At 41.8% G+C, this 24,213-nt stretch overlaps 1 protein-coding gene across 2 annotated transcripts; it reads left to right on the top strand.

The window, feature by feature from the left end:
* Nucleotides 1–12,453: 12,453 nt before the first annotated feature.
* On the top strand, nt 12,454–23,272 carry LOC102080493 (scavenger receptor cysteine-rich type 1 protein M130). 2 transcript variants are annotated; one of them, XM_005473784.4, is made up of 5 exons: nt 12,454–13,179; nt 13,276–13,299; nt 13,393–13,707; nt 15,254–15,400; nt 15,605–16,590. In XM_005473784.4, exons 1-5 carry the CDS (start codon nt 13,140–13,142, stop codon nt 15,607–15,609), a joined length of 531 nt encoding a protein of 176 aa, XP_005473841.1. In that variant the 5' UTR covers nt 12,454–13,139; the 3' UTR covers nt 15,610–16,590. The 2 variants fall into 2 exon arrangements, with proteins under 2 accessions (XP_005473841.1, XP_005473840.1); XM_005473783.4 differs by lacking the exon at nt 15,605–16,590 and adding an exon at nt 20,705–23,272 and having other exon boundaries at nt 12,455–13,179.
* Nucleotides 23,273–24,213: the final 941 nt, after the last annotated feature.

The raw sequence follows: 24,213 nt of genomic DNA, 5'->3' as shown, positions 1-24,213 counted from the left end.
ATGGAGGGAAAGATATGTCAATGCTTTTGCATTCTTCGCAAATGTAGCTGAGTAATTATGTCATCGGCATCGATGACCCTGTCAATATGTGACACATTGAAATCGCGTTTGAATTTGCGCTTGTTTTTTGCTTTCACTTTCACTTTGCGCTAACTGTGTGTAGAGAGCGACAGCACTAATTGGTAGTCACAGATTAATTGCACACCACTTCCTCTGACATCGTCTTATCAATCGTTAGCTTACTATCAAACATGACAAGTGAAATCTCCTGCAGCAAGCTTAAACGTGATAGAGGCTGATTACGCAGAGAATTGCTGATCGTTATGTAAATATGCATGTAAGAGCAGATGGATTTAAGCAGGTATTTTAGTTCTGCAGAGCCAAACAAGAGAGGTCAGGGTGAAGAAGGGGCAGCCAAAGAAAAGCCACCACAAAACGGAAAAGTTATGACAAATCAGACTATGAGGGAAAAAGAAAGCGCAGCTTATGGTTTCATGGACTAAAGAATTTATGTGGCTGGAATACGACGAGCTAAATAACCTCATGTTCTGCCGGGTGTTGTGAGTTTCCCTCGATTTCTGAGTCGACAAGCGCCTTTGTTACTGGGACCAGTCATTTTAAGAAAGACCCCATCAGAACCCATGACAAATGCAAGAAATGCATTATTGCCCAGTCTGCAATATCTTTCCCAGAACAAACACCAATTGCAAAAAGCATACTAAAAATAAACCAAGCATAACAAGAAGTCCTGAAAAATCTGTTTAGAACAGCCTACTATGTTGCAAAGAGTGAACTACCACTGACAAATTTAGCAGTCTTTGCAAACTTCAAAAAGCAAATGGCCTAGATCTTGGTTGCACTTGCCTCTTACCTGTGATTTCAGTGGAATGTCAAAAATAAGGATCTGACACAGACTGATTCCTGTTGTACAGTTCTTACAAGTTCATAGAAATTTGTTCAATTAGAACCAAATATTTGAGTTGATGATTGAAATTGTTGTTGTAATTTGTGTTTTAAATATTTTTAGATTGATGTTTTGTTTCCTTTACAGTATTATACTTTAATGTATAATATTGTAAGGAAACAAAACATCAATCAAAAAATTGTCCTCTTTTTTTTTTATTCGGGCTACTTAAATTTATTACCAAAAACTGAAGAGTGCCTCCCCGAAGGGCTACCAGGGATTTTGAAATTTTGCGAGCCCTGCTTTAGGTGACATGAATGAGTTGAAGGGAAGTTATGAACTGTTTCTCAGAGACAAATAACACCCAGCTCCTGTTTTGTGTAGCTGACAGCTGGTAACTGTGCAGGGGCGGATCTAGCAAAGCTTTTGCCAGGGGGCCAGGTAGGGCATTAACAGGGAAAGGGGACACAAAGATATACTTTTCTTTCTTACTCTCGTATAAAATATTTAGCTTTTTATTAAATAGTTATCTGCATCTTACAACCAAAGTTGTATAATAATACACAAGTTTGGCTGTAGACCATTGTTAATCATTTACTGTGTAAAAATAACAAAAACAAAAAGTAAATGCAAAAGTGCATAAATATTTATTTTACTTGTTTGATGTGTGTGGCGGGGCGTGGTCTGCAGTGCCGCTGCAGGGGAGGTGGACCCACGGGCGTAAAGTCTGTGCTCTTTCGGCTGTTTTTGGGTGTGTGTCGGGCTGTCAGTTGAAAGCTACAGCCGGCTGTGTGGGTACACCAAGCATGTGTGAAAAGTGGTCCATAACGTAATGCTTCAAAGAGTGTTCATGCAAACATTGTCGGGTCTGCCGTGGTACAATGGGACTTCTGCTCATGAACCTGTGTGCACAGCATCTGCAAATCGGGGCTGTGCAAAGTCACTTCATCTTTACCCAAAACTGTAAGCTGTCATCTGTGAGGCGCGAGCGGTGTTGTTTTTACCATAGTTCACGGTGGAGAATGGCTGCTCTTCTGAGTTTTGCTCTCTGTAGCCGTATGATGTCAAACTACACTGATTCGCAGCGGCATAGGCACACATAAAATTCTTCTGAAATTTTCGCTTTCTAGTTATTATTATTATTATTCTCCAGTTTCCGCCTGAAATTTTGCAGCGAATCTCGCCTCGCAGTTTTGAGACAAGCTTCATATATGTTACCTCATTTGTGCGGCCGGATCTGGAATGGTGTGCTATGACTTTTGGTGTTTATGAATTTATAGTTTTTAAATATTAATATTTTAGTGAAAATTTTCCCGCGCTCCTCTGCAAACAGTTTTGACATTAGGGTTACATATGTTAGATCATTTTGTGCGGCTGGAGCTGGACTATTATGTTATGACTTTTGGTGTTTATAACTTTATAGTTTTTAAATATTAATATTTTAGTGCAAATTTAGGCCAATTCATCTTTTGGCGCCAAATAAACAGACTTCATTTGTGTGTTGGCTCTCTCTAGTGGTATGCCGGGAGTGGTACAGCCTGTGTACCCTTATTTGGATTACCGTAATGATGACAATTTCAACGGTGCGCACAGCGTCGCTGCTTTCAGGAGCCCTTGGAATTTTAAGGTTGCGCAAATCATTCAAAAGTTACGGTAATGCTTGGTGGAAAACTCAATATCCCACAATTCATAGCACGCCTCTACAGAGTGAACAATGGCGGCCACCACTTCGTTTTATATGTCTTTTATTCGTGTTTCTAGGTCACAAAATAAGCTTTTAAGATATTTCAGGCGAGAATGTAGGTGTGTAAACTTCAAATATCTGCTTGTTTTATCAAGACATCCCATATTTAGCGACAGTGCTCTGACTACGTCGGTCCTGCCTGACAGCTAGCCGGCTACCTAGCTGGCTACCTAGCTAGCTGCCGCACTTGGCTGCAAATGGATAGCGAGGGACTCTCTCTGTCGTTTCACCTCCCTGGTCTCTCGCAAATGCTCGCATAGAATCGGAGTTACAGCTGGATGTGGAAAAAATAACTGAGTTGTTTGGTGGTGGAGCTACAACAGAGGGCAGCTACCCACCGGTGTGTGACAGAAAGGACATGCCGCCAACGAGACATATGAGGCCGGGCAGGCGATTGCTAACGCGGTGGTCAATCATGGATCAGGGAAAGCGAAGGCAGGAGCGTGAGGTGAACTGAATTTCAGGTAAGAAGTTATGAACTGCACTCTATTTGGGTCAGATATAAACCGAGTTTAGGTGTAGTTTATTTAGCAGCAGTTCTCTTATGTGTTGCTGATAGCCGGCTAGCTAGCTAGCGCCGCTAGCATAGTTAGCTCGCGCCGCTAGCAACCCTTCGTGAAAAAGCACCCAGGCTTGGCTTATATTGAGGCGGGTGAAACTCGTGTCAGCACCCGGTCGCTCTCTATTTGGGTCAGATATAAACCGAGTTTAGGTGTAGTTTATTAGCAGCAGTTCTCTTATGTGTTGCTGATAGCCGGCTAGCTAGCTAGCGCCGCTAGCATAGTTAGCTCGCGCCGCTAGCAACCCTTCGTGAAAAAGCACCCAGGCTTGGCTTATATTGAGGCGGGTGAAACTCGTGTCAGCACCCGGTCGCTCTCTATTTGGGTCAGATATAAACCGAGTTTAGGTGTAATTTATTTTCGTTGACCTTTTACAATCGTAATGCCACGGGAGTTTATATACAGCTGTGTGCGTACTAAGTTACTGACGTTGGACTTTATTTTATTCATTAGGGTTAGTTCATAGAGTTGCCGTGCCGTACAAACGGAATCGTCCCACATTCAGAGAAAACATTATGATTATTCTGTCGTTACGAAGCCTCCCCTGTCATTCTCTCGCGTGTTGAAACGTCAATCATGAAACTGATCAATGATCGGCTGTTCGCTCTTATTTATCGCGCTAAACAACAGCAGCACGTTTAAGCTTGATCAGCTGTTGTTAGAATTCTTTTGATTTTAATTTCTAGTATCAGCTGATGTTTGCTGGAGCATGAAGATGAAATCAGGAGATGTCCTTACTGAATCATCAGAGCTGAACTGGTGATGGAGAAACAGGTTTACACTTTAGGTGACATGAATGAGTTGAAGGGAAGTTATGAGTTGTTTCTGAGAGACAAAGACCAAGCTCCTTTTTGTGTAGCTGACAGCTGGTAACTGTGCAGGGGCGGATCTAGCAAAGCTTTTAGGGGGGGGGAAGCTAGGGCATTAACAGAGAAAGGTGGACACAAAGATATACTTTCTTTCTTACTCTCATATAAAATATTTAGCTTTTATTAAATAGTTATCTGAATCTCACAACCAAAGTTTGTATAATAATACACAAGATTGGCTGTAGACCATTGTTCATAATTCAGAACACTGTGTAAAAATAACAAAAACAAAAAGTGAATGCATGTGTGAAAAGTGGTCTATAATGTAATGCTTCAAAGTGTGTTCATGCAAACATTGTCGGGTCTGCCGTGGTACAATGGGACTTCTGCTCATGAACCTGTGTGCACAGCGTCTGCAAATCGGCGCTGTACAAAGTAACTTCATCTTACACAAAACTGTAAGCTGTCATCTGTGAAGCGTGAGCGGTGTTTGTTTTTACCATAGTTCATGGTGGAGAATGGCTGCTCTTCTGAGTTTGCTCTCTGTAGCCGTATGAATGGCAAACTACAGTGATTAGCAGCGGCATAGGCACACATAAAATTTCTTCTGAAATTTCGCTTTCTAGTTATTATTATTATTCTCCAGTTTCCGCCTGAAATTTTGCAGCGAATCTCGCCCCGCAGTTTGAGACAAGCTTCATATATGTTACCTCATTTTGTGCGGCCGGATCTGGAATGGTGTGCTATGACTTTTGGTCTTTGTGAATTTTATAGTTTTTTAAATATTAATATTTTAGTGAAAATTTTCCCGCGCTCCTCTGCCGAACAGCTTTGACATTAGGGTTACATATGTTAGATCATTTTGTGCGGCTGGAGCTGGACTTTTATGTCATGACTTTTGGTGTTCATGACTTTTATAGTTTTTTAAATATTAATATTTAGTGCAAATTTAGGCCAATTCATCTTTTGGCGCCAAATAACAGACTTCATTTGTGGTGTGTTGGCTCTCTCTAGTGGTATGCCGGGAGTGGTACAGCCTGTCTACCCTTATTTGGATTACCGTAATGATGACAATTTCAACGGTGCGCACAGCGTCGCTGCTTTCAGGAGCCATTGGAATTTTTAAGGTTGCGCAAATCATTCAAAAGTTACGGTAATGCTTGGTGGAAAACTCAATATCCCACAATTCATAGCACGCCTCTACAGAGTGAACAATGGCGGCCACCACTTCGTTTTATATGTCTTTTATTCGTGTTTCTAGGTCACAAAATAAGCTTTTAAGATATTTTCAGGCGAGAATGTAGGTGTGTAAACTTCAAATATCTGCTTGTTTTATCAAGACATCCCATATTTAGCGACAGTGCTCTGACTACGTCGGTCCTGCCTGACAGCTAGCAGGCTACCTAGCTAGCTGCCGCACTTGGCTGCAAATGGATAGCGAGGGGACTCTCTCTGTCGTTTCACCTCCCTGGTCTCTCGCAAATGCTCGCATAGAATCGGAGTTACACCTGGATGTGGAAAAAATAACTGAGTTGTTTGGTGGTGGAGCTACAACAGAGGGCAGCTACCCACCGGTGTGTGACAGAAAGGACATGCCGCCAACGAGACATATGAGGCCGGGCAGGCGATTGCTAACGCGGTGGTCAATCATGGATCAGGGAAAGCGAAGGCAGGAGCGTGAGGTGAACTGAATTTCAGGTAAGAAGTTATGAACTGCACTCTATTTGGGTCAGATATAAACAGAGTTTAGGTGTAGTTTATTTTCGTTGTGCTGACTTTTTACAATCGTACTGCGTGCTAGCTAGCACGACGGGAGTTTATATACAGCTGTGTGCGCGCTAAGTTACTGACGTTGGACTTTATTTTATTCATAATGGTTAGTTCGTAGAGTTGCCGTACAAACGGAATCGTGACACATTCAGAGAAAATATTACGATTTATTCTGTCGTTACGAAGCCTCCCCTGTCATTCTCTCGCCTGTTGAAACTTCAGTCATGAAACTGATCAATGATCGGCTTTTCTCTCTTGTTTGTTTATCGCGCTAAACAACAGCAGCACGTTTAAGCTTGATCAGCTGTTGTTAGAATTCATTTGCTTTTAATTTCTAGTATCAGCTGATGTTTGCTGCAGCCACAGCTGTAAAAACGGCTGTTCCAAACCAGATATCCTTACTGAATCATCAGAGCTGAACAGGTGATGGAGAAACAGGTTTACCCTTAGGTGACATGAATGAGTTGAAGGGAAGTTATGAACTGTTTCTGAGAGACAAACACCAAGCTCATTTTTTTGTGTAGCTGACAGCTGGTAACTGTGCAGGGGCGGATCTAGCAAAGCTTTTGCCAGGGGGCCAGGTAGGGCATTAACAGAGAAAGGTGGACACAAAGATATACTTTTCTTTCTTACTCTCATACAGGGAGTGCAGAATTATTAGGCAAGTTGTATTTTTGAGGAATAATTTTATTATTGAACAACAACCATGTTCTCAATGAACCCAAAAAACTCATTAATATCAAAGCTGAATGTTTTTGGAAGTAGTTTATAGTTTTAGCTATTTTAGGGGGATATCTGTGTGTGCAGGTGACTATTACTGTGCATAATTATTAGGCAACTTAACAAAAAACAAATATATACCCATTTCAATTATTTATTTTTACCAGTGAAACCAATATAACATCTCCACATTCACAAATATACATTTCTGACATTCAAAAACAAAACAAAAACAAATCAGCGACCAATATAGCCACCTTTCTTTGCAAGGACGCTCAAAAGCCTGCCATCCATGGATTCTGTCAGTGTTTTGATCTGTTCACCATCAACATTGCATGCAGCAGCAACCACAGCCTCCCAGACACTGTTCAGAGAGGTGTACTGTTTTCCCTCCTTGTAAATCTCACATTTGATGATGGACCACAGGTTCTCAATGGGGTTCAGATCAGGTGAACAAGGAGGCCATGTCATTAGTTTTTCCTTCTTTTATACCCTTTCTTGCCAGCCACGCTGTGGAGTACTTGGACGCGTGTGATGGAGCATTGTCCTGCATGAAAATCATGTTTTTCTTGAAGGATGCAGACTTCTTCCTGTACCACTGCTTGAAGAAGGTGTCTTCCAGAAACTGGCAGTAGGACTGGGAGTTGAGCTTGACTCCATCCTCAACCCGAAAAGGCCCCACAAGCTCATCTTTGATGATACCAGCCCAAACCAGTACTCCACCTCCACCTTGCTGGCGTCTGAGTCGGACTGGAGCTCTCTGCCCTTTACCAATCCAGCCACGGGCCCATCCATCTGGCCCATCCATCTGGCCCATCCATCTGGCCCATCAAGACTCACTCTCATTTCATCAGTCCATAAAACCTTAGAAAAATCAGTCTTGAGATATTTCTTGGCCCAGTCTTGACGTTTCAGCTTGTGTGTCTTGTTCAGTGGTGGTCGTCTTTCAGCCTTTCTTACCTTGGCCATGTCTCTGAGTATTGCACACCTTGTGCTTTTGGGCACTCCAGTGATGTTGCAGCTCTGAAATATGGCCAAACTGGTGGCAAGTGGCATCTTGGCAGCTGCACGCTTGACTTTTCTCAGTTCATGGGCAGTTATTTTGCGCCTTGGTTTTTCCACACGCTTCTTGCGACCCTGTTGACTATTTTGAATGAAACGCTTGATTGTTCGATGATCACGCTTCAGAAGCTTTGCAATTTTAAGACTGCTGCATCCCTCTGCAAGATATCTCACTATTTTTGACTTTTCTGAGCCTGTCAAGTCCTTCTTTTGACCCATTTTGCCAAAGGAAAGGAGGTTGCCTAATAATTATGCACACCTGATATAGGGTGTTGATGTCATTAGACCACACCCCTTCTCATTACAGAGATGCACATCACCTAATATGCTTAATTGGTAGTAGGCTTTCGAGCCTATACAGCTTGGAGTAAGACAACATGCATGAAGAGGATGATGTGGACAAAATACTCATTTGCCTAATAATTCTGCACTCCCTGTATAAAATATTTAGCTTTTATTAAATAGTTATCTGAATCTTACAACCAAAGTTTGTATAATAATACACAAGATTGGCTGTAGACCATTGTTCATCATTCAGAACACTGTGTAAAAATAACAAAAAACAAAAAGTGAATGCAAAAGTGCATAAATATTTATTTTACGTGTTTGATATGTGTGGCGGGGCGTGGTCTGCAGTGCCGCTGCAGGGGAGGTGGACCCACCTGAGGGGCATCTGCAATCACACCTCTCGGGCGTAGTCTGTGCTCTCTCGGCTGTTTTTTGGGTGTGTGTCGGGCTGTGAGTTGAAAAGCTACAGCTGGCTGGGAGGGTACACCAACCATGTGTGAAAAGTGGTCCATAACGTACTGGTTCAAAGTGTGTTCGTGCAAACATTGTCGGGTCTGCCGTGGTACAGAGGGACTTCTGCTTATGAACCTGTGTGCACAGCGTCTGCAAATCCGGGCTGTACAAAGTGACCTCATCTTTACCCAAAACTGTAAGCTGTCATCTGTGAGGCGCGAGCGGTGTTTGTTTTTACCATAATTCATGGTGGAGAATGGCTGCTCTTCTGAGTTTTGCTGTCTGTAGCCGTATGAATGGAAAACTACACAGATTAGCAGCGGCATAGGCACACATAAAATTTCTTCTGAAATTTTCGCTTTCTAGTTTTTGTTTAGTATTTCTGTCATCCCAGCAATAAAGTTGTGTTTTGACTTCAAGTCCTGCCTATGAGTCTACATTTGGGTCCAATCCTGCCTGCTGCACACAGCTAATTCATGATAGTTTCAGAGTCAGATTAACCCAACCTGTGAGACTGTGTGAGCTGGTTTCCTCTTTCTCCTCTGTCCTTGTGTCTGTGACCTGAGATCACTCAGTGCTCCACACTGAAGGACGTCTCCATAACCAAAGCTGCATCTGGAGGAGACTGCAGCAGGGATTATGCTCAAGGATGCACATGTGTACTCTGTGCTGACTGTGAGGTATGAAAAAGCGTGGCACAGAGATGGAATATAAAAACCACAGAGGGACAATTAAGATCAACAACATCATATATCTGGAACGAGTTGTAACCAGGCACCAATGTTCCCTCTAAGCTGCGCACTGCTGGCACGGTCTCTGCGCACAGAAAATCTAACCTGAATTGAAATTAAAATTAAAACTTTAACAATTCTGTTTTGCAGTGTTAGTCAGTGAGTGACTGGCTGCTCCTGTATGGGATTAGTATGATGCCACCTTATCCTGTAGTCCAGCCAATAATGCGATTCACATTCGTATATACGCAGCCAATCAACGTCGCTGACAGGCTATGACAGCGTCCTTATGTGCCGACACCGGTGTTTTAGCTAGCAAAGCGGCGTGGCTGATGTGCAGTGAAGCCACATTAATGACAACGTGTCCAACCATTGGAGATGTGAGCAGGACAGACGGAACAACTGACGGGAGAAGTGTGGACTTTATACCAGTTTTTAAATTGTGTTGATCGGCCACGTAAAACCAGAGTTATGATAAAAATATCTGCAATGTTTGGTTTTCTTCCTGTTGTCTAGTTGTTAAGAAACGGGGGGAAGTTTTAGGAGTGACGGCGGTGTTCTGAGATGTGAGAGATTTGAGACGTTTAGCGCAAATCTTGTGTAGTTAGTGTGTAGTTAGTGTGTAGTTAGTGTGTAGTGTAGTCAATAGTTTTGCTGTGTGTGTCAGAACAATGAGGCGGCTGCTGAATGTTACAGGTGTTACAGCAGTGATACATCTCCTGTTGTCAGGCCTGCAGGTATCAGGCTGTTGTTCTCCTTTATCTCATAGTGGACAGAAATTATTTTTTGGAGTGGCACAAATAATTTGTGTTCAGAACAGCTGATTGTCCTGGGGTGGCTGTGGCTCAGGTGGTAGAGCAGATCAGCTACTGATTGAAAGGTTGGTGGTTCGATTCCTGGCTCCTCCAGTCTGCATGCCAAATATCCTTGGGCAAGATACTAACCCCAAATTGCCCTCTGATGCGTCCGTGAATGCTTATTAGTTGCACTTGAGTTTAGAAGTGCTTGTGTGATTGGGTGAATGAGGCATGTTGTATAGAGTGCTTTGAGTACTCCGGGAGAGTAGAAAAGCGCTATATAAGAATCAGTCCATTTACCAAATAGTTTGAAATGTTTATTTAAAAAACGCCTTTTTAGGTAAACAGCTGCAAAACACTTTGTTGTTTGCCAAACTGAGTTACTTTTTTGAAGTAGTAACTATATAATTAATTGCCCAACATTGGTCATTATATCCTGTATTTTGCAGACAGAGAGTTACAGACTCTCTCCCAGACCACAGACTCATAATACAAGTCAGAGCTTTATGAAGAAAGAAAGTTGTGTTTTCAAAATTGGAGTTAAAGTTATTTTTACTTCCAATAGTGTTAACATACTACACAGGTCATGAACAGGATTTTTTAAATTTTCATTGTAAGTGGGCTAAAGCAGTTAATTAAAAGTAGTCTAACATAAATGTAAATGCTGTGATTTGATTATTTTAATAAACCATGTAACTTGGATGGATTCGATGCTGGCGTGACCACAGTGCACACGTCTGATGTCGCTCACAGTGGTCCAAGGGACGCTCAGGGAGTTTGTGTGTTCGCTCAGACACATGGAAAATTAGAGGGAACATTGCCAGGCACCAAAACATGTGAGAGTCCTACAAAAGCCTTGGCAGCTTCACTGAAGCACATGTATGCACTTATGTTAAAGCCTAATCTAAATTAACTTTAAATATCATCAGTACACAAAAACTGCATGAACACAATATCAATGAGATCTGAGGATGCTCATAAAAAGGTTTCAGAGTTTAACTTCTTTGTTTCTCTTTAATGTCACATTTCTTTCAGTGCTGTCTCTCTTTCTTATATTTCTGCTGCAATCTTCACCTAAAACATCACAGTCTGAACTTATGAATCGCGGACTTTATTATCCCATTCAGGCGCTCCACCAGCCCGTCATTCTGTGTTAGTACATGTCTCTGCTAGTTAGAACAGTTAGTACAGCTCTTTGAATATATCAGACATGAAGGACGTGCTGTGGTGAGTCTGCATCTCCGAGACCACCTTAAACAGCCCCTGTACCACACTTTGCAGAGATGCTGCACCAACCTGCTACTTCAGGATATCGTACTGCATAATCATTAAGACTAAAACACAATGATTTCCTCACGCACGACATTGAAGTGGCCCGATGACAAAATGACTCAAATGGCACCACCAATAATGGTAAATGGTGCAAATGTGAATTGGAACTGGCAGTCTGAGCACAATGTGAGCCACTGGCTCACACCCCCTCAGATACCCATAAAATAAAATCCATTCATATTTCAGGCCAGAGTTTTATCACATCCTACTTGAACAGCTATCCGACTGTGACGAGCCGCCTGGAAAATTAATTCTCATTGGCTTTTAGGCTCTAACAGGTAGGTGACTTCCTTTCCTGTCAGTAATCATCACATTACAGGAGTACGTTTGTGCAATGTCAGGTTGGTTGAAGGTAAAATGTGTCACCATGAGACTGCTTCAGTACAAAGTGAATCCCAGGAGACAACAGAGTCTTTGTTTTGTCCTCATGTTTGATGTGGCACTACAGGATAACAACACCGGGTACATATTTAATATCAACCCACTCTGCCCTGGGTAAACCTCATCCCCAGGTTCTGATGGACTGTGTGCAGCTGCTGTGTCACCTTAGCAGACTGCTGTACAACCCTCATGGACTGGGGGGAGGCTCCAAACATGGACCACCTGCCTGACCTCCATTAGCATGCACTGATGAAACATCTATACTTAAGTGCTTTAATCCAGAGGCCGTAAAGTGACCATAAGGCGATAAAACGTCAGAGTCAAACTTCAGTGTTGAAATGTTTGTAAATCCAGTCTGGAGTTTGAGATGGATCGTATGAACGAGTGCTTTAGGAAGACTGCTTCATGCTCAGCAGAAGGGGAGGAGTCGGGGAGAAACTCTGGGTTTGCATCAAGATTTTTCTATTTTTATTTTATTTTTCTAATATATCTGTAATTCACCTTGTCTTGCTGTCTCTTGTGCGGCTGTATTTCCTTAGTGTGGGGTTAAAAAGCGTCTTTGTCTGTCATGTGTTTGATGGTTGGTGCTGGGGCGGAACTTTTTGTTATGAGTGTTTTTAATGTCTGTAATTGTGATTTTTACTGTTGTGGTTATATTTTGTCTGTCACCACAAACACAAAAGGAATTTCCTAAAGGACAAATAAAGAAATGAATGTGAATCATAGTTCATGTGCGTGGTTACTGGATTAGTCGCTAATTTTCTTCCTGCTTCGTGTCTTCACACTGACTACAGCTGACCCGTGTGTTCACGCAGAGTTCAAAGAAAGACACGTTCTTTGAACTTAACTGTGAACTTGAACTATTCTTGTTTTTTAACATGGTTAAAGATGTGCGATGTACAATCATTACACCCTGGAAAAACAAGAAAACCCACTCTCACCATGACATCCGTGTCCATGATGAGTGTATGACACCTTCTGAGCAGAGCTGTAGCTGCATTTAGAGATGCTGACCTCAAATGACCAGCGTCTGTCTTTCTGTCTCATTTATTTCTTTATATTTTAGAGATGACCTGTGCTTGGTGTTAAATGTGACATTTACAGTGATGTTGTTTGTCTTTGTAGCAAATAAATACAACATTTTTATATCTAAGCATTTAGTAGATAAATAAGTTCATAAATATGTGAATTACTGACATTTTATCACCTTTCCCCATAATAAGATAAGAGACAAACGGTCAGCGGTAAAACTTTGGGTCTAAAATATCTGCAGGTTCCTCTTTGTTGCTCTGCTTCTTTCTGTCAGTTTGGTGGTTTTAGTGCAGACATGCGGAGAGCAGTGGTTTGTGTGTTTTCTTGTGAACCTGATCTTTGAGTCAACTAAAGCACCAACATCTGTAAATGTCTCATTAGCCTACAGTTTACATACAGCATTAATTATGACCTGTGATTTTTCTTGTTCACCATACTATTTGTGGCTACTATACAAGAAAGCAGGAAGTGTGTTAAAGCCACAGCGTTCAGTCTTATCTGCAGCTTTCTGCCACTGACGGCTCATTTCACTCATTTCATCTTGTGTGTCTCAGCCATGTGGACACAGCAGACAAACTTCTTCTTGTTGGCCACAGGTGAGATGCATTTGACATCACTGAGTAGTTTTCTTATCTCAGCATGTTTCACTTTACAGTCCAGAGAATAATCAGCCTTATTTTTCTCTTCTACAGTCTCTTATGTGTCAGCTGCTGCAGGTCAGTCGTGTTTGACAAAATGAGTTTAAATGATAAAGTTTGGTGTAAATAACATGCCATAAATACTGTGCACGCTCTTCTTTCTTCTGTTAGATGGTCAGATCAGATTAGCTGGGTCTGGGTCGACTCGCTGCTCTGGAAGAGTTGAAATCTATCACAACGACTCCTGGGGAACAGTCTGTGATGATGACTGGGACTTAAATGATGCTGAGGTGGTCTGCAGACTGTTAAACTGTGGAACAGCACTGAGTGCCACTACAAAAGCTCACTTTGGTGAAGGAACTGGGCAAATTTGGCTTCATTTTGCAACCTGTTCAGGAAATGAAAATTCTCTCAGTGAGTGTGATCGCAATGGACTGCCGAAACAAAGCTGTGGACATCATGAGGACGCTGGGGTCATCTGTTCAGGTGAGATGTGTTTGGATTACCCGTGGTGTGTCAGACACTGGATGTTTTTAAGTGTAGTGTAATTTTGTATGAGTTTTGTCATTCACATAATTATCTGAGTTAACGTCAATAATGACTTCCTCCAAATCATCAACATGTTTAAAGGATGCTATTCCTGTAAGATTGTTGAAAGATGTCCTACAGTTAATTAATGCTTTGATCTTAAAGACACCACTTAAACAAACTAAGGAAGCATTTTGTAAAAGCATCAGAAGTCAATGGCAACACATCCTTTGATGGAAATGAAAATGATCAACCAACAGAGGGCTGAATGAAATACAAAAAAATATTGCATCAGTTTTGCCCAAATGTCACTGCAGCAAAGGGTGCTCCATAGTTTGTATTGTTATTGTTTGCTGTGTAGCTGAGAAAATGATGACGACTGTCACTGGAAAATTTTAATTCTGAAAAACAATCTTTAAACTACAGATTTCTAAAGCATGCTCAGAGGCACTTCCATCCAGTCACAGTGTTTGCAGTTACATTTGTGTCCTGCTGACTAGGAAACCTTTGGTTTGCATGCTTATGTGTTACTGTTTTGGCCAAAGTCAGCTACATGCTGATACACACTTCCTCGTTATGTTAGTCTTAAAGAATATTTGATACTTCACAACAAACTAATGGGCCAATAGTCTTGTCTTTGAATCGATCAGTTTCAAGCCTCTGGTGGTAATGACCCATATCTATTTTCACACTTGGCTCACGTGATGGTGCACATGAGTCAACAACCACATCCTATGAGAAACTCCTTTTCACCACTTCAGCTTGAAATAGAGCGCAATGTGTCATCCAATGCTGGTTCAACTGAGATGTGCAGAGATCATACCCACTGTGGAATCAGCTCAGTTTTACGAGGAAAATAATCTGGATGATATTTACAGTGTGCATGTGTTTGTGCACAGAGCAAATAGGAAGTGGTGACTGCTCATACCGTCATGTTACAGCTGTGTGCAGGCAGGAAAAGGACCCAATATGGAGACTCGTGCAGGCGGAAGTGAACTAAAAAAACCAGCTTTATTGTTGTATACAAACTTAACTAAACCGAGAATACAAACTAAGACAGACTGAACACACAGCTGGTTGAGGGCGAGAACGTTAACGACGCGACGACGAGCAGGAGCAGACGCAGACACTAAATACAAAAGGGAAAGGGGGCAAAGAGCAGACACCTGGGAGACACAGCTGACACTAATCACAAAGACGAGACGGAGGAGAGCAAAACTGAACCTGACGCACACATACTGAAGACTACCAAAGTAAAACAGGAAGTACACAGACTCATGGACACGGGCTTCACACAGGAACATGACTGACTTGAAAACAAAGGGAACATATGGGACCAAAACCAAAGATCTAGAAAACCAGAACCAAAACACAGACAGCACTAACCCTGCAAATAAATAATAAACCAATCAAAACACTGGGTCACACACCCAGGACCGTGACGCAGCATTACTTTTCATGTTGGAAATTTCCCCCCAGATGTTGTAATCATTTTCTCTCGTAGGTCCTCAGTTGTTGCTGACAGACTGGTCTGGTCCACAGGGACCAGATCATGTGATTCTGGTCCCTGTGGTGCTCCTACTGGTAATGTTGGTGGTCTGTCTGGTTCTGTGGAGAAGACGACGAACAAGGCGATCCATCCAAGTCCAAGGTCTGTGCTCATCAGAACAAACGGTGTACACTGGGTGGGACATAAGTATTTGGACCACTTTTATAATAAATGATCAGTTTATAATCTTATAACTGGTAATTTTGTGTTTCTGTCTGTAATGTGCTCCTTGACTGCCCCGTGCTTTGGGTCAAAACTCCTCTGTGATGTTTGTTCCTGTCTAAGATTTTTCCATCTTTCCTTCAGTATGATGGGGTTATCTGTTCTTCTCCATTAAATGCCATGAGTGGACCGACCCCAAACAGCTCAGTTTAGTCTCATCAGAATCATTCAAACTTCTAACGGGTATGAACATGAGCCTTCTTGAGCATGAGTCCTTGTGGCTGCTGGAGGGTTTCAAATCATCACAGTGGAGCGTGTTACCTATGGTTTTCCTGGTCACTGTGGTCCCAGCTGCTTTGAGATCCTTCATGAAATCATCCAGTGCAGTTCTGGAGTTCCATTCAGTTCATCCAGCACCAAATCAAAGTTGCCTCAAGGTGTTTTTGTCATCGTCCTGGGTCGCTAGACCCAGCGTTTTGTGTTTAATATTGGTATCATCTTATGTTTTGGGTTAATTCTTGTTTTCTTGTTCTTAGGGTTCTTGTGTTTCATGTTTTTTATACCTACCCCAGTGCTCTGTTTGTGTCTCTGAGTTTGTGTTTGTAAAACAGTCTGTGAATTTCCTGTTTTACTTTGGAGGTCTGTGTCTCGTCATGCCCATTAGTTTCAGCTGTGTCCTCCTCTGTGTGTCATTTCCTGATTGCCTGGTGTGTATTTATAGTGTGTGTTTGCCTCTGCTCGTTGTCGCTCTGTCTGTGTTATTGTGTCTCTCAGCTCATCATCCCACGTGTAGCACCCGTATGTTTTTCTCTGCGTGTCATTCTGTGAGTTTTGGTTTAGGGTTTTGTTTGTTACTAATTTTCCCAGTTTAAGTTTATGTTTAGTTCTGTTCTCGCCACTCTGGCATTTGTTTGTTATCCTCCACTGTAAATAAACGCTCACACATATCATCAGCCTTTGCCTGCATTTTGGGTCCTACTTCACTTACACCACATGGCTTGCTTGCAAACCGTGACAGTTTTATATTGTAAGATCCTACAATAATACAGAGAAACCTCAACAATTAAGCTACCCCGATGAGCAAGCACTTTTATTTCTAAGATTTTTAGGTTAGGGTAATCTCAGTTATATTCATGGACAGAGCTGTAAATGTAAATGTATGCTATGTCTTCTAATGATGTTGCCTAAGGGAAGCATGTATAATGTAAATAGAATTGGTCCTAGCACTGAACCCTGTGGAACACCATAATTGACCTTAGTGTGTGAAGAGGACTCTCCATTTACATGTACAAACTGGAGTCTATTAGATAGATATGATACAAACCACTGCAGTGCAGTACCTGTAATACCTACAGCATGTTCTAATCGCTCTAATAGGATATTATGGTCAACAGTATCAAACGCAGCACTGAGGTCTAGCAGGACAAGCACAGAGATGAGTCCACTGTCAGAGGCCATAAGAAGATCATTTGTAACCTTCACTAAAGCTGTTTCTGTGCTGTGATGAGCTCTGAAACCTGACTGAAACTCTTCAAATAAGCCATTCCTCTGCAGATGATCTGTTAGCTCCAGTGGTGGCAAAAGACTTTCTTAAGTAGAAGAACAGATACCTGTGTTACATTAACTAATACTAAAATAATGATGTGAGCTTTGGTAGGTTATTAGTGAGCATGCTGTAATGAGCTGACCTGTGGTTTCTTACAAAATTCAACCAGATGTTTGCAGATGTTTCACAGCTGTCCTGGCTGATGCCTGACCATGAGCACCAGAGCCACTATGCACCAGCTCAGCACAGTGATTTACTGTGTATTCACTACAGTACTGCAAACTAACCTGTTTATCCTGGGCCAAACTGCCCAGTGTTTCCATTCAACATGTGAATAACACAAAGTCAGTATAATTTAGTTTGTTCTGTTTCATATTGTTTCACAATATGAAAAAAGGGTGAGGATAAAGATTTATGTGTTTGAAAAAAGGTCAAACTGTCATAGCTAGATGACTGGGTGAGAGCATTTAACGTAATGATTTGGCATCTCTGTCTCTCTTCCACAGCATGTCTTTATCCTGTCTTCCTTCTTTCACCCCAGCCGGTCGCAGCAGATGGCCCCGCCCCTCCCTGAGCCTGGTTCTGCTGGAGGTTTCTTCCTGTTAAAAGGGAGTTTTTCCTTCCCACTGTCGCCAAAGTGCTTGCTCATAGGGGGTCATATGATTGTTTGGTTTTTCTCTGTATGTATTATTGTAGGGTCTACCTTATAATATAAAGCACCTTGAGGCGACTGTTGTTGTGATTTGGTGCTGTATTAATAAATTGAAATGAAATTAAAATGAACTGAATGAACTTTTAGATTCACACTTTGGTTTATTAGACATACAGCAGGTCATTTAAAAGTTAATTTAGTTACACTGAGTTAATTGTGTGTGGTGTTTTTCATACAGATATTGGGATCATTTATTTGGGTGGTTGGAACACACCAATTAATATAATATCATATTCATTATTTATAACTACTGGGGATTAGGTCCTGGTGGTATTTTATGGATGGCGATGCCCACATGTGAAATGCTGAAGAAAGCCATGAGATGAAACTGTCATAGTCCTGGGTCATTTTGACTCAGTTTTCTTGTGTTTTTGTATTTTGTTAATTCATTATTTATTCTACGGTTCCCAAGTTGTTTTGTTTATTGGATTCCCCCTCTGCCCTCTGTGTCTCCTTATGTGTCTGTGTTTATATTGTGGTGTGAGTTCTTGTGCTGTGGTTCCCTTCATATTTTCTGTTATGTTTTCCATGTTTCCCCAGCGTGTCATGTGTTGTGGAAGTTTTCCATTTAATAAAGACTGCAGACAAGCGGTGAGCACTAGCTAACATTCTTTAATCAAAACAAACAGAACTAAGCTTGTTGAGGGAATGCATCATCGCGGGGTAGACGATCAGCAGAGTCCCTCCCTGAGCCTAAATACCTCCTACAGGAACAAAAGGCAGTACATAGCTGTTTTCACACCTTTGGTCTTTCCCCCCCAAAGAAAGTTTCACACTCCCTTGCTACCCCTTACAGTGGAGAAAAGACAGTCTGAAGCATGTACAACAGGGGTGTCCAAACTTTTTTCGCTAAGGGCCACATACATAAAAATATAGGAGGGGCTGGGCCACTTACTAGAAATTAGGTATATAACCTTAACTTTACTGTATTAAAAATCACTTAAAAGTGGTCAAATGTGTTATATTGTTGAATATAATTAAAGACAAAACTGCCTTCATCACAGCTTTCCATAAATGGATCTTTATTGATTTATTCAGAAAAAGCTTTGGTAGCTCATTCTCAGAACAGCAGCAGATTTCTTCTTGGACAGAAGATTTACAGCACAGAGAAAAAACAATAAAGGGGAAAATGGGACGGGTACATTTCAAGCTTGTTATTTAAGTTCTTAGGCTTAGCAACACACCTATTAACGTTCGTTTGAAACCGTTATCAACATGAACAGACTGAACTGGACTTAATAACATGAGTCCATATAATTTTAGTAAATTATTCTGGTGAGTATCAGCTGCGCTGGGTATGTAAGTCAGGCCATCCAGCTGCGGTGCTGATCCGACGCCACTCGTGCCAAAAATCCGGACAAATGTCACTTGATCAAGGAGCAGATCTGCATCAGATGAGATCAGCTGACTTTGCGTGTGCGTGCGCTGTGCACAGCGGTGTGTACTCTGTGTGTTAACAAGAAAAAAGCATATAAGAAAGTGGTGCGCAAAAGCAGGGTAGTGACAGAATTGATGCGCATTATTGATATTTGAAGCATGTGTACCTGCACATGCATGCTTATTAACACACGGGTACTGTGGAATATATTTTTACTCGCCTAAAGTGCTCGTGCTCTCGTCCACTCCCCGCAAAAAACATTAGCAGCTGTGCGGTGTCTGTGTCATCGGTGCTCTCATCGCATGCAATGGAGTAAAAACCAAAAGCACAGCTTTATCAGACAGTTGCAGTTTAATGTTGGCTGACAGTCTTCAATGCGTCTCACAACTGTATTTCTGGACATGCTGACGTTGGTGAAGTCCTGCACTTTTTCCGGGCACATTATTTCGGTGACTTTAACAAGGCCGTGTTTCATGAAGTCTCCATCTGAAAAAGGCTTGCCATGTCTTGCGATGAGTTGGGGGACCTCATAGCTGCTATTGGAGCCTTTTTCTGGACAATTTGAGCACGAAAAAAATCCTGTTGCTGACCCCGCAGGAGAGCTACCCTTTGCTTTAATTTCTGCTCTCGCTCAGCACCAGTGTAGGATGCATAGGCCTGATGTTTGGTTTCATAATGACGTCGTACATTATACTCTTTCATAACTGCCACAGTTTCAGTGCAGATCAAACAGACACACGTCCCCTTTAATTCTTTGAAGAAATATTCACTCTCCCACCGTGTCTGAAATTTTCTGCACTCACTTTCTATCTTTCGCTTCTTTGGTTCTGCCATGTTTGGTAATTTGGGGTAAATTTCTTCTGATTGTCCTTTTTGGTGGAGCAACTGCCTTGATCAACAGCAGCTCCCCCTGGTGTTCAAACTAAGAAGTGCAATAAACTCAAGCAAAAGTTGAAGTGCGGGCCATTTTCTATTCTATTTATAAAATTACTTGCGGGCCAATTAAAACTGGACCGCGGGCCGGACTTTGGACACGCCTGATGTGCAGGGTATTTATAGCGTTTGTCCTCTTGTGGTTCGTCTGTGTATTTCCTGTTTCCCCGAGTCTCCCTGCATCTTTGTTTCAGGTCTATTTCTGTTAGTTTTCCCAGTTTAGGTCACCTTATGTTCCGCGCATGCCTTCACCACCGCTATTTGCAGTGTCACCGTCAAAATAAAGCTCACTCATATCAGAAGCCGCCTGCATCGTGGGTCCTTTATTAAATTCCACACTGCTTGCCCCACAAACCGTGACAGAAACGTGTCCACTTTTTTCTTACTGCCTTCAAATATTATATACTTTATAGAGGTAATTGTGATGAAGTTCTCATTCGTGAATTGTTAAATTGTTGCCAGGATCAAATACTTCCCTTAATGAAATGCACATATATTTGTAGCTGTAACAGAAAGGTGTTTGTCCTCAGTTGATAACCTACCATATGCTGATGATTTCTTTATAACAGGTTAAAATATGAATTCAGCCGGGGGTGAATACATGTGTCATGAAAAAAATCAGGTGCTGTTTTTATGTTCATGTTTATTGATTCTGTTTTGTTCCTTGTGTTTTAGTGGCTGTCACAACCATATGTGAGTTTGATGGTGAGGAGAAAGAAGAGCAAGAGATGGATGAGAACGACTATGTGAATGTTGAGCCAGTGGAGACTGAAAGCAAATGTACAGAGCAAGCAGAAGGAGTGGAAGACGAGACGACTGATGCTCATGATTATGTCGAAATAGAGGATAAAAAAGAAAGTAGTGATAATGAAAATAACTATGTAAAAGTAACAGAGCCGTGTGCTGATCAAGCTGTGAACATTTGTGGAGGACAACAGATTTATCAAAATCTTTGACTTATGTGAAATATTGGCTAATTAAAAATACAAAATCAAATTTATTTCTGAGTTCCAAAACTGAAGAGGTGAGGGAAAATGTCTGCAGACACGGGAACTTGGTGGTAGAGTGAGGAAATTTGGGAAAGTATTCAATTGAAGAGGATAACAAAGGAAAAAGGGGAACTTCAGGGAGATGAGGAAAGTAGACAGGAGTACTGAGAGGCTAGGCGTATAGGAAAGAGAGGTGGAAAAGGAAATGGGCTTATAGAGAGTCGTATGTGAGGTTGAACACAAAGGAGGGATAAACGGACTTATACCAATTGGCTAGGCAGAGAGATCGAACTGGAAAGGATGTGCAGCAGGTTAGTGTATTTAAGGAGTGTACTAAAGGAAGAAGAGAACGAACAATGAACTTTGATGAACAATGATCCTGAGTACTGTACTGATAATAACCAAGAGGATTATAATATGGGTGCTGTACACCAGCTTTAATAAATTCTTTGTAAAAAAACTAGTAAAAATTTAAAATGATCTTTTGCCTGCAGCTGATTCTGGACTCATCACTGTCCTCATCCTCCTTGACCCAACAGCGTCCTGGGGCCTTTACTTTTATTATTATGAGATTCAAGATTCAAAGATTCAAAGTGTTTATTGTCATGTGTACAGAATAAGTAGCATTTCTCTGTGCAATGAAATTCTTCCTTTGCTGTCCATACACAAATGCCAAGTTAGGTAGGGTTGAAGGAACAAGATAAATAAGGTAAAAATAGGGATAAAAAATAGTGAAAGATAAATAAATACAAAAATAAGTAAATGAAGAAAAGTGAGGTATGCAGTTGTCAATTTAAATGGATGTAAAAAGTGTCCTAATGTGCAAAATGCAGTTGAGGTAGCTCAGCTGTTCAGGAGTCTGATAGCAGTGGGGAAGGAGGAGTTGTTGAGTCGAGATGTTCTGGATTTCACATTTCTAAACCTTCGTCTTGAGGGAAGAAGTGTGAACAGTCCGTGTTGAGGGTGTGTGGGGTCTCTAAGGCTCCGTCCACACTAATGCGTTTTCTCTCCGTTTTGTGAATGGGACTGAAAGTGGAAATGGGATTTCTTTTGTCTTTATTTCTGGCAGATTCAGTCACCACTAAAGCTGACTCCATAGCCACGGCCTCGCAGACATCAGGCTCTTGTGGGACATATGAAATGTTTAAAGTATAAAAACATAAGCAGAGAAAAGACATCAGTGGAAAAAAGAGAACACGAGCCAACGTGGAGATTTATTGTCCTAAAAAACTCTTAAATATGACAGGATCAAACTGAATCGCTGGTGGCCTCTCATCCCAAATAACTAACCTGAGAAGGCGTGGTCTTAGAGTATTTAAACAAGCCTCTCACTTCCGGTCTTAGCGGTCTTTGAGTGCGTGGCGCTTGTGGACCATTAAGGCTGCAGACCCTGAACTGGGATACAGCCAGTGACTGTGTCACTGTCAGAGCTGAAGTGTGTGTGTGTGTGTGTGTGTGTGTGTGTGTGTGTGTGTGTGTGTGCATATTTAGACATCTTTGTGACGACAGAAAATTGGCATGTTACTATACTTGTGGTTGTGGGGACCAACAGCCCTTATGGGGACAAAATGCCCGTCTTTTGAGGCTCCAAATGTGGTTTTAGGTTCAGGGTTAGTTTGGTTATGGCAGTGGTTCTCAAACTTTTTACACATGGCAGGAAGAATTATTTTTACGCCCCATTTTAAAAAAACAATGACAGAAAAGCTGAGCTGCAGCTTTATTTAGATAAACTCATTCACAATAATTCGTTTGGTAATTTTTGTTTTGAATAAACAACTTTCATTTCAAGCAACTATTTGTAACTTTTGTCACTACACTTCTACAAAAAAGCAACAAGTTAAACAGAATGTGAAAGTTGCCAAACACAGCAAAATAAAGTCCAGGCTTAGCCTTTGTTGGGAAGCAACAATGTAGCAAAGTGTGCCGCAGGTTACCTCTCTAGCGGCCATCTTGTTTTCCCAGTAAAGAGGAGGCCTGCCTCGGTTGCAGCTCTTTTATAGGCCAGTCTGAAATGAGAAGGCGTGGTCTTAGAGTATTTAAAGCTGGCAGGAAGTGGATTGGAGGCCATTTTGAGAAGTTGTTGTCTGTATGTGCAAGAAACAATAAAGTACTTCAGTTAAGACAGAGCGATGTCTGCCTCACCACACCTCTCTGCGTAACAGCCTTATAAAAAAACAGTCATCCAGAAACTTGTGAACAGAGATGAAAAATATATAATTCAGTGACAGTTTAATACTATTTACTCTTAGCGGCTGCAGTGAGCCTGTTTTTGACCACAGAGCTGTGGTGGGGCGTGGTCTGCGGCGCGGCTGTGGGGGAGGACGCACCTGAGAGGCATCCCCAATCACGCCTTGCCGGCTTGTAACAGAATGTACTCGCTCCTGTTGTTGTTTCTGATGTGTGCCGGCTGTAGCCCAACACTTTGAGAACCACTGGGTTAGAGGTGTCCTCACCAAGATATGAAAAACAACTCCAAACGTGACGCAGCGCTCAGAGGTCAGGGTCAGCTGTGTAAGTCTCCTCTGCGTCATTGTGCTCCATGTTTTTAATGGCAGGATGGAGAGTGAGACTCGGATGAGGCCAACACGGGGACAATCCCAAGAGTTTCAAAGGGATGAAGCTCTTTGTGTTTGACTTAAAAGTAAGAAAATAATGTTCCCATGCTTGTGATGGGTATTGGCTGATAGCTCGTTTTTAAAAATGCATCACGTCAAGCTACCTGTGTCTAGTACATAACCTCATTTAAACTTTGTTACATGCCAAGAGATGTGGCTTTGCTTTGTGTTCTTTTTAGCTTTCAGGTGTCAAGCCTTCACCTATTGGCCAGTTCAAAGTTGATTGGCATGTGTCTATTGGCTGGTCTGGGCACAGTTGGCCAATCACTCTCTGGGGATCACTACAAATGAGCAGCTCCCTGGCCTGCTGTTGGCGTCTGTCTTATGACAAACATTTGTGTGAAGGCTTCTGTGTATTTTGACAGTGTGTGTGGTGGTAAGCTGGGGTGCCCTGTATACTGGCTGCACACTAGGTTATGCAGTTGATGCCACTTTTGTATGTTTTTACTAACCTTTTGTCGAGCAGCTAGGTAGGCATTTTGTTTTAGTTAGGCCCTGGAAGCTATCGACCTCGTATGTTTTATTAAAACTGCCCAGTCTGCCTCCCACACCTTTTTCTTTTGTTAAGTTTGACTATCAA

Source organism: Oreochromis niloticus, linkage group LG13 (assembly GCF_001858045.2).
Source record: "Oreochromis niloticus isolate F11D_XX linkage group LG13, O_niloticus_UMD_NMBU, whole genome shotgun sequence".
Lineage (NCBI taxonomy): Eukaryota > Metazoa > Chordata > Actinopteri > Cichliformes > Cichlidae > Oreochromis > Oreochromis niloticus.
This window is presented reverse-complemented; position numbering and strand designations above follow the sequence as displayed.

Bases quoted from the DNA above. Each gene is read 5' to 3' on its own strand.
- LOC102080493 (XM_005473783.4), top strand. From the start codon at position 13,140: ATGTGGACACAGCAGACAAACTTCTTCTTGTTGGCCACAG. The intron at 13,708-15,253 runs GTGAGATGTGTT...TTTCTCTCGTAG, and splicing joins CGCTGGGGTCATCTGTTCAG to GTCCTCAGTTGTTGCTGACA. The intron at 15,401-20,704 runs GTCTGTGCTCAT...CTTGTGTTTTAG, and splicing joins GCGATCCATCCAAGTCCAAG to TGGCTGTCACAACCATATGT.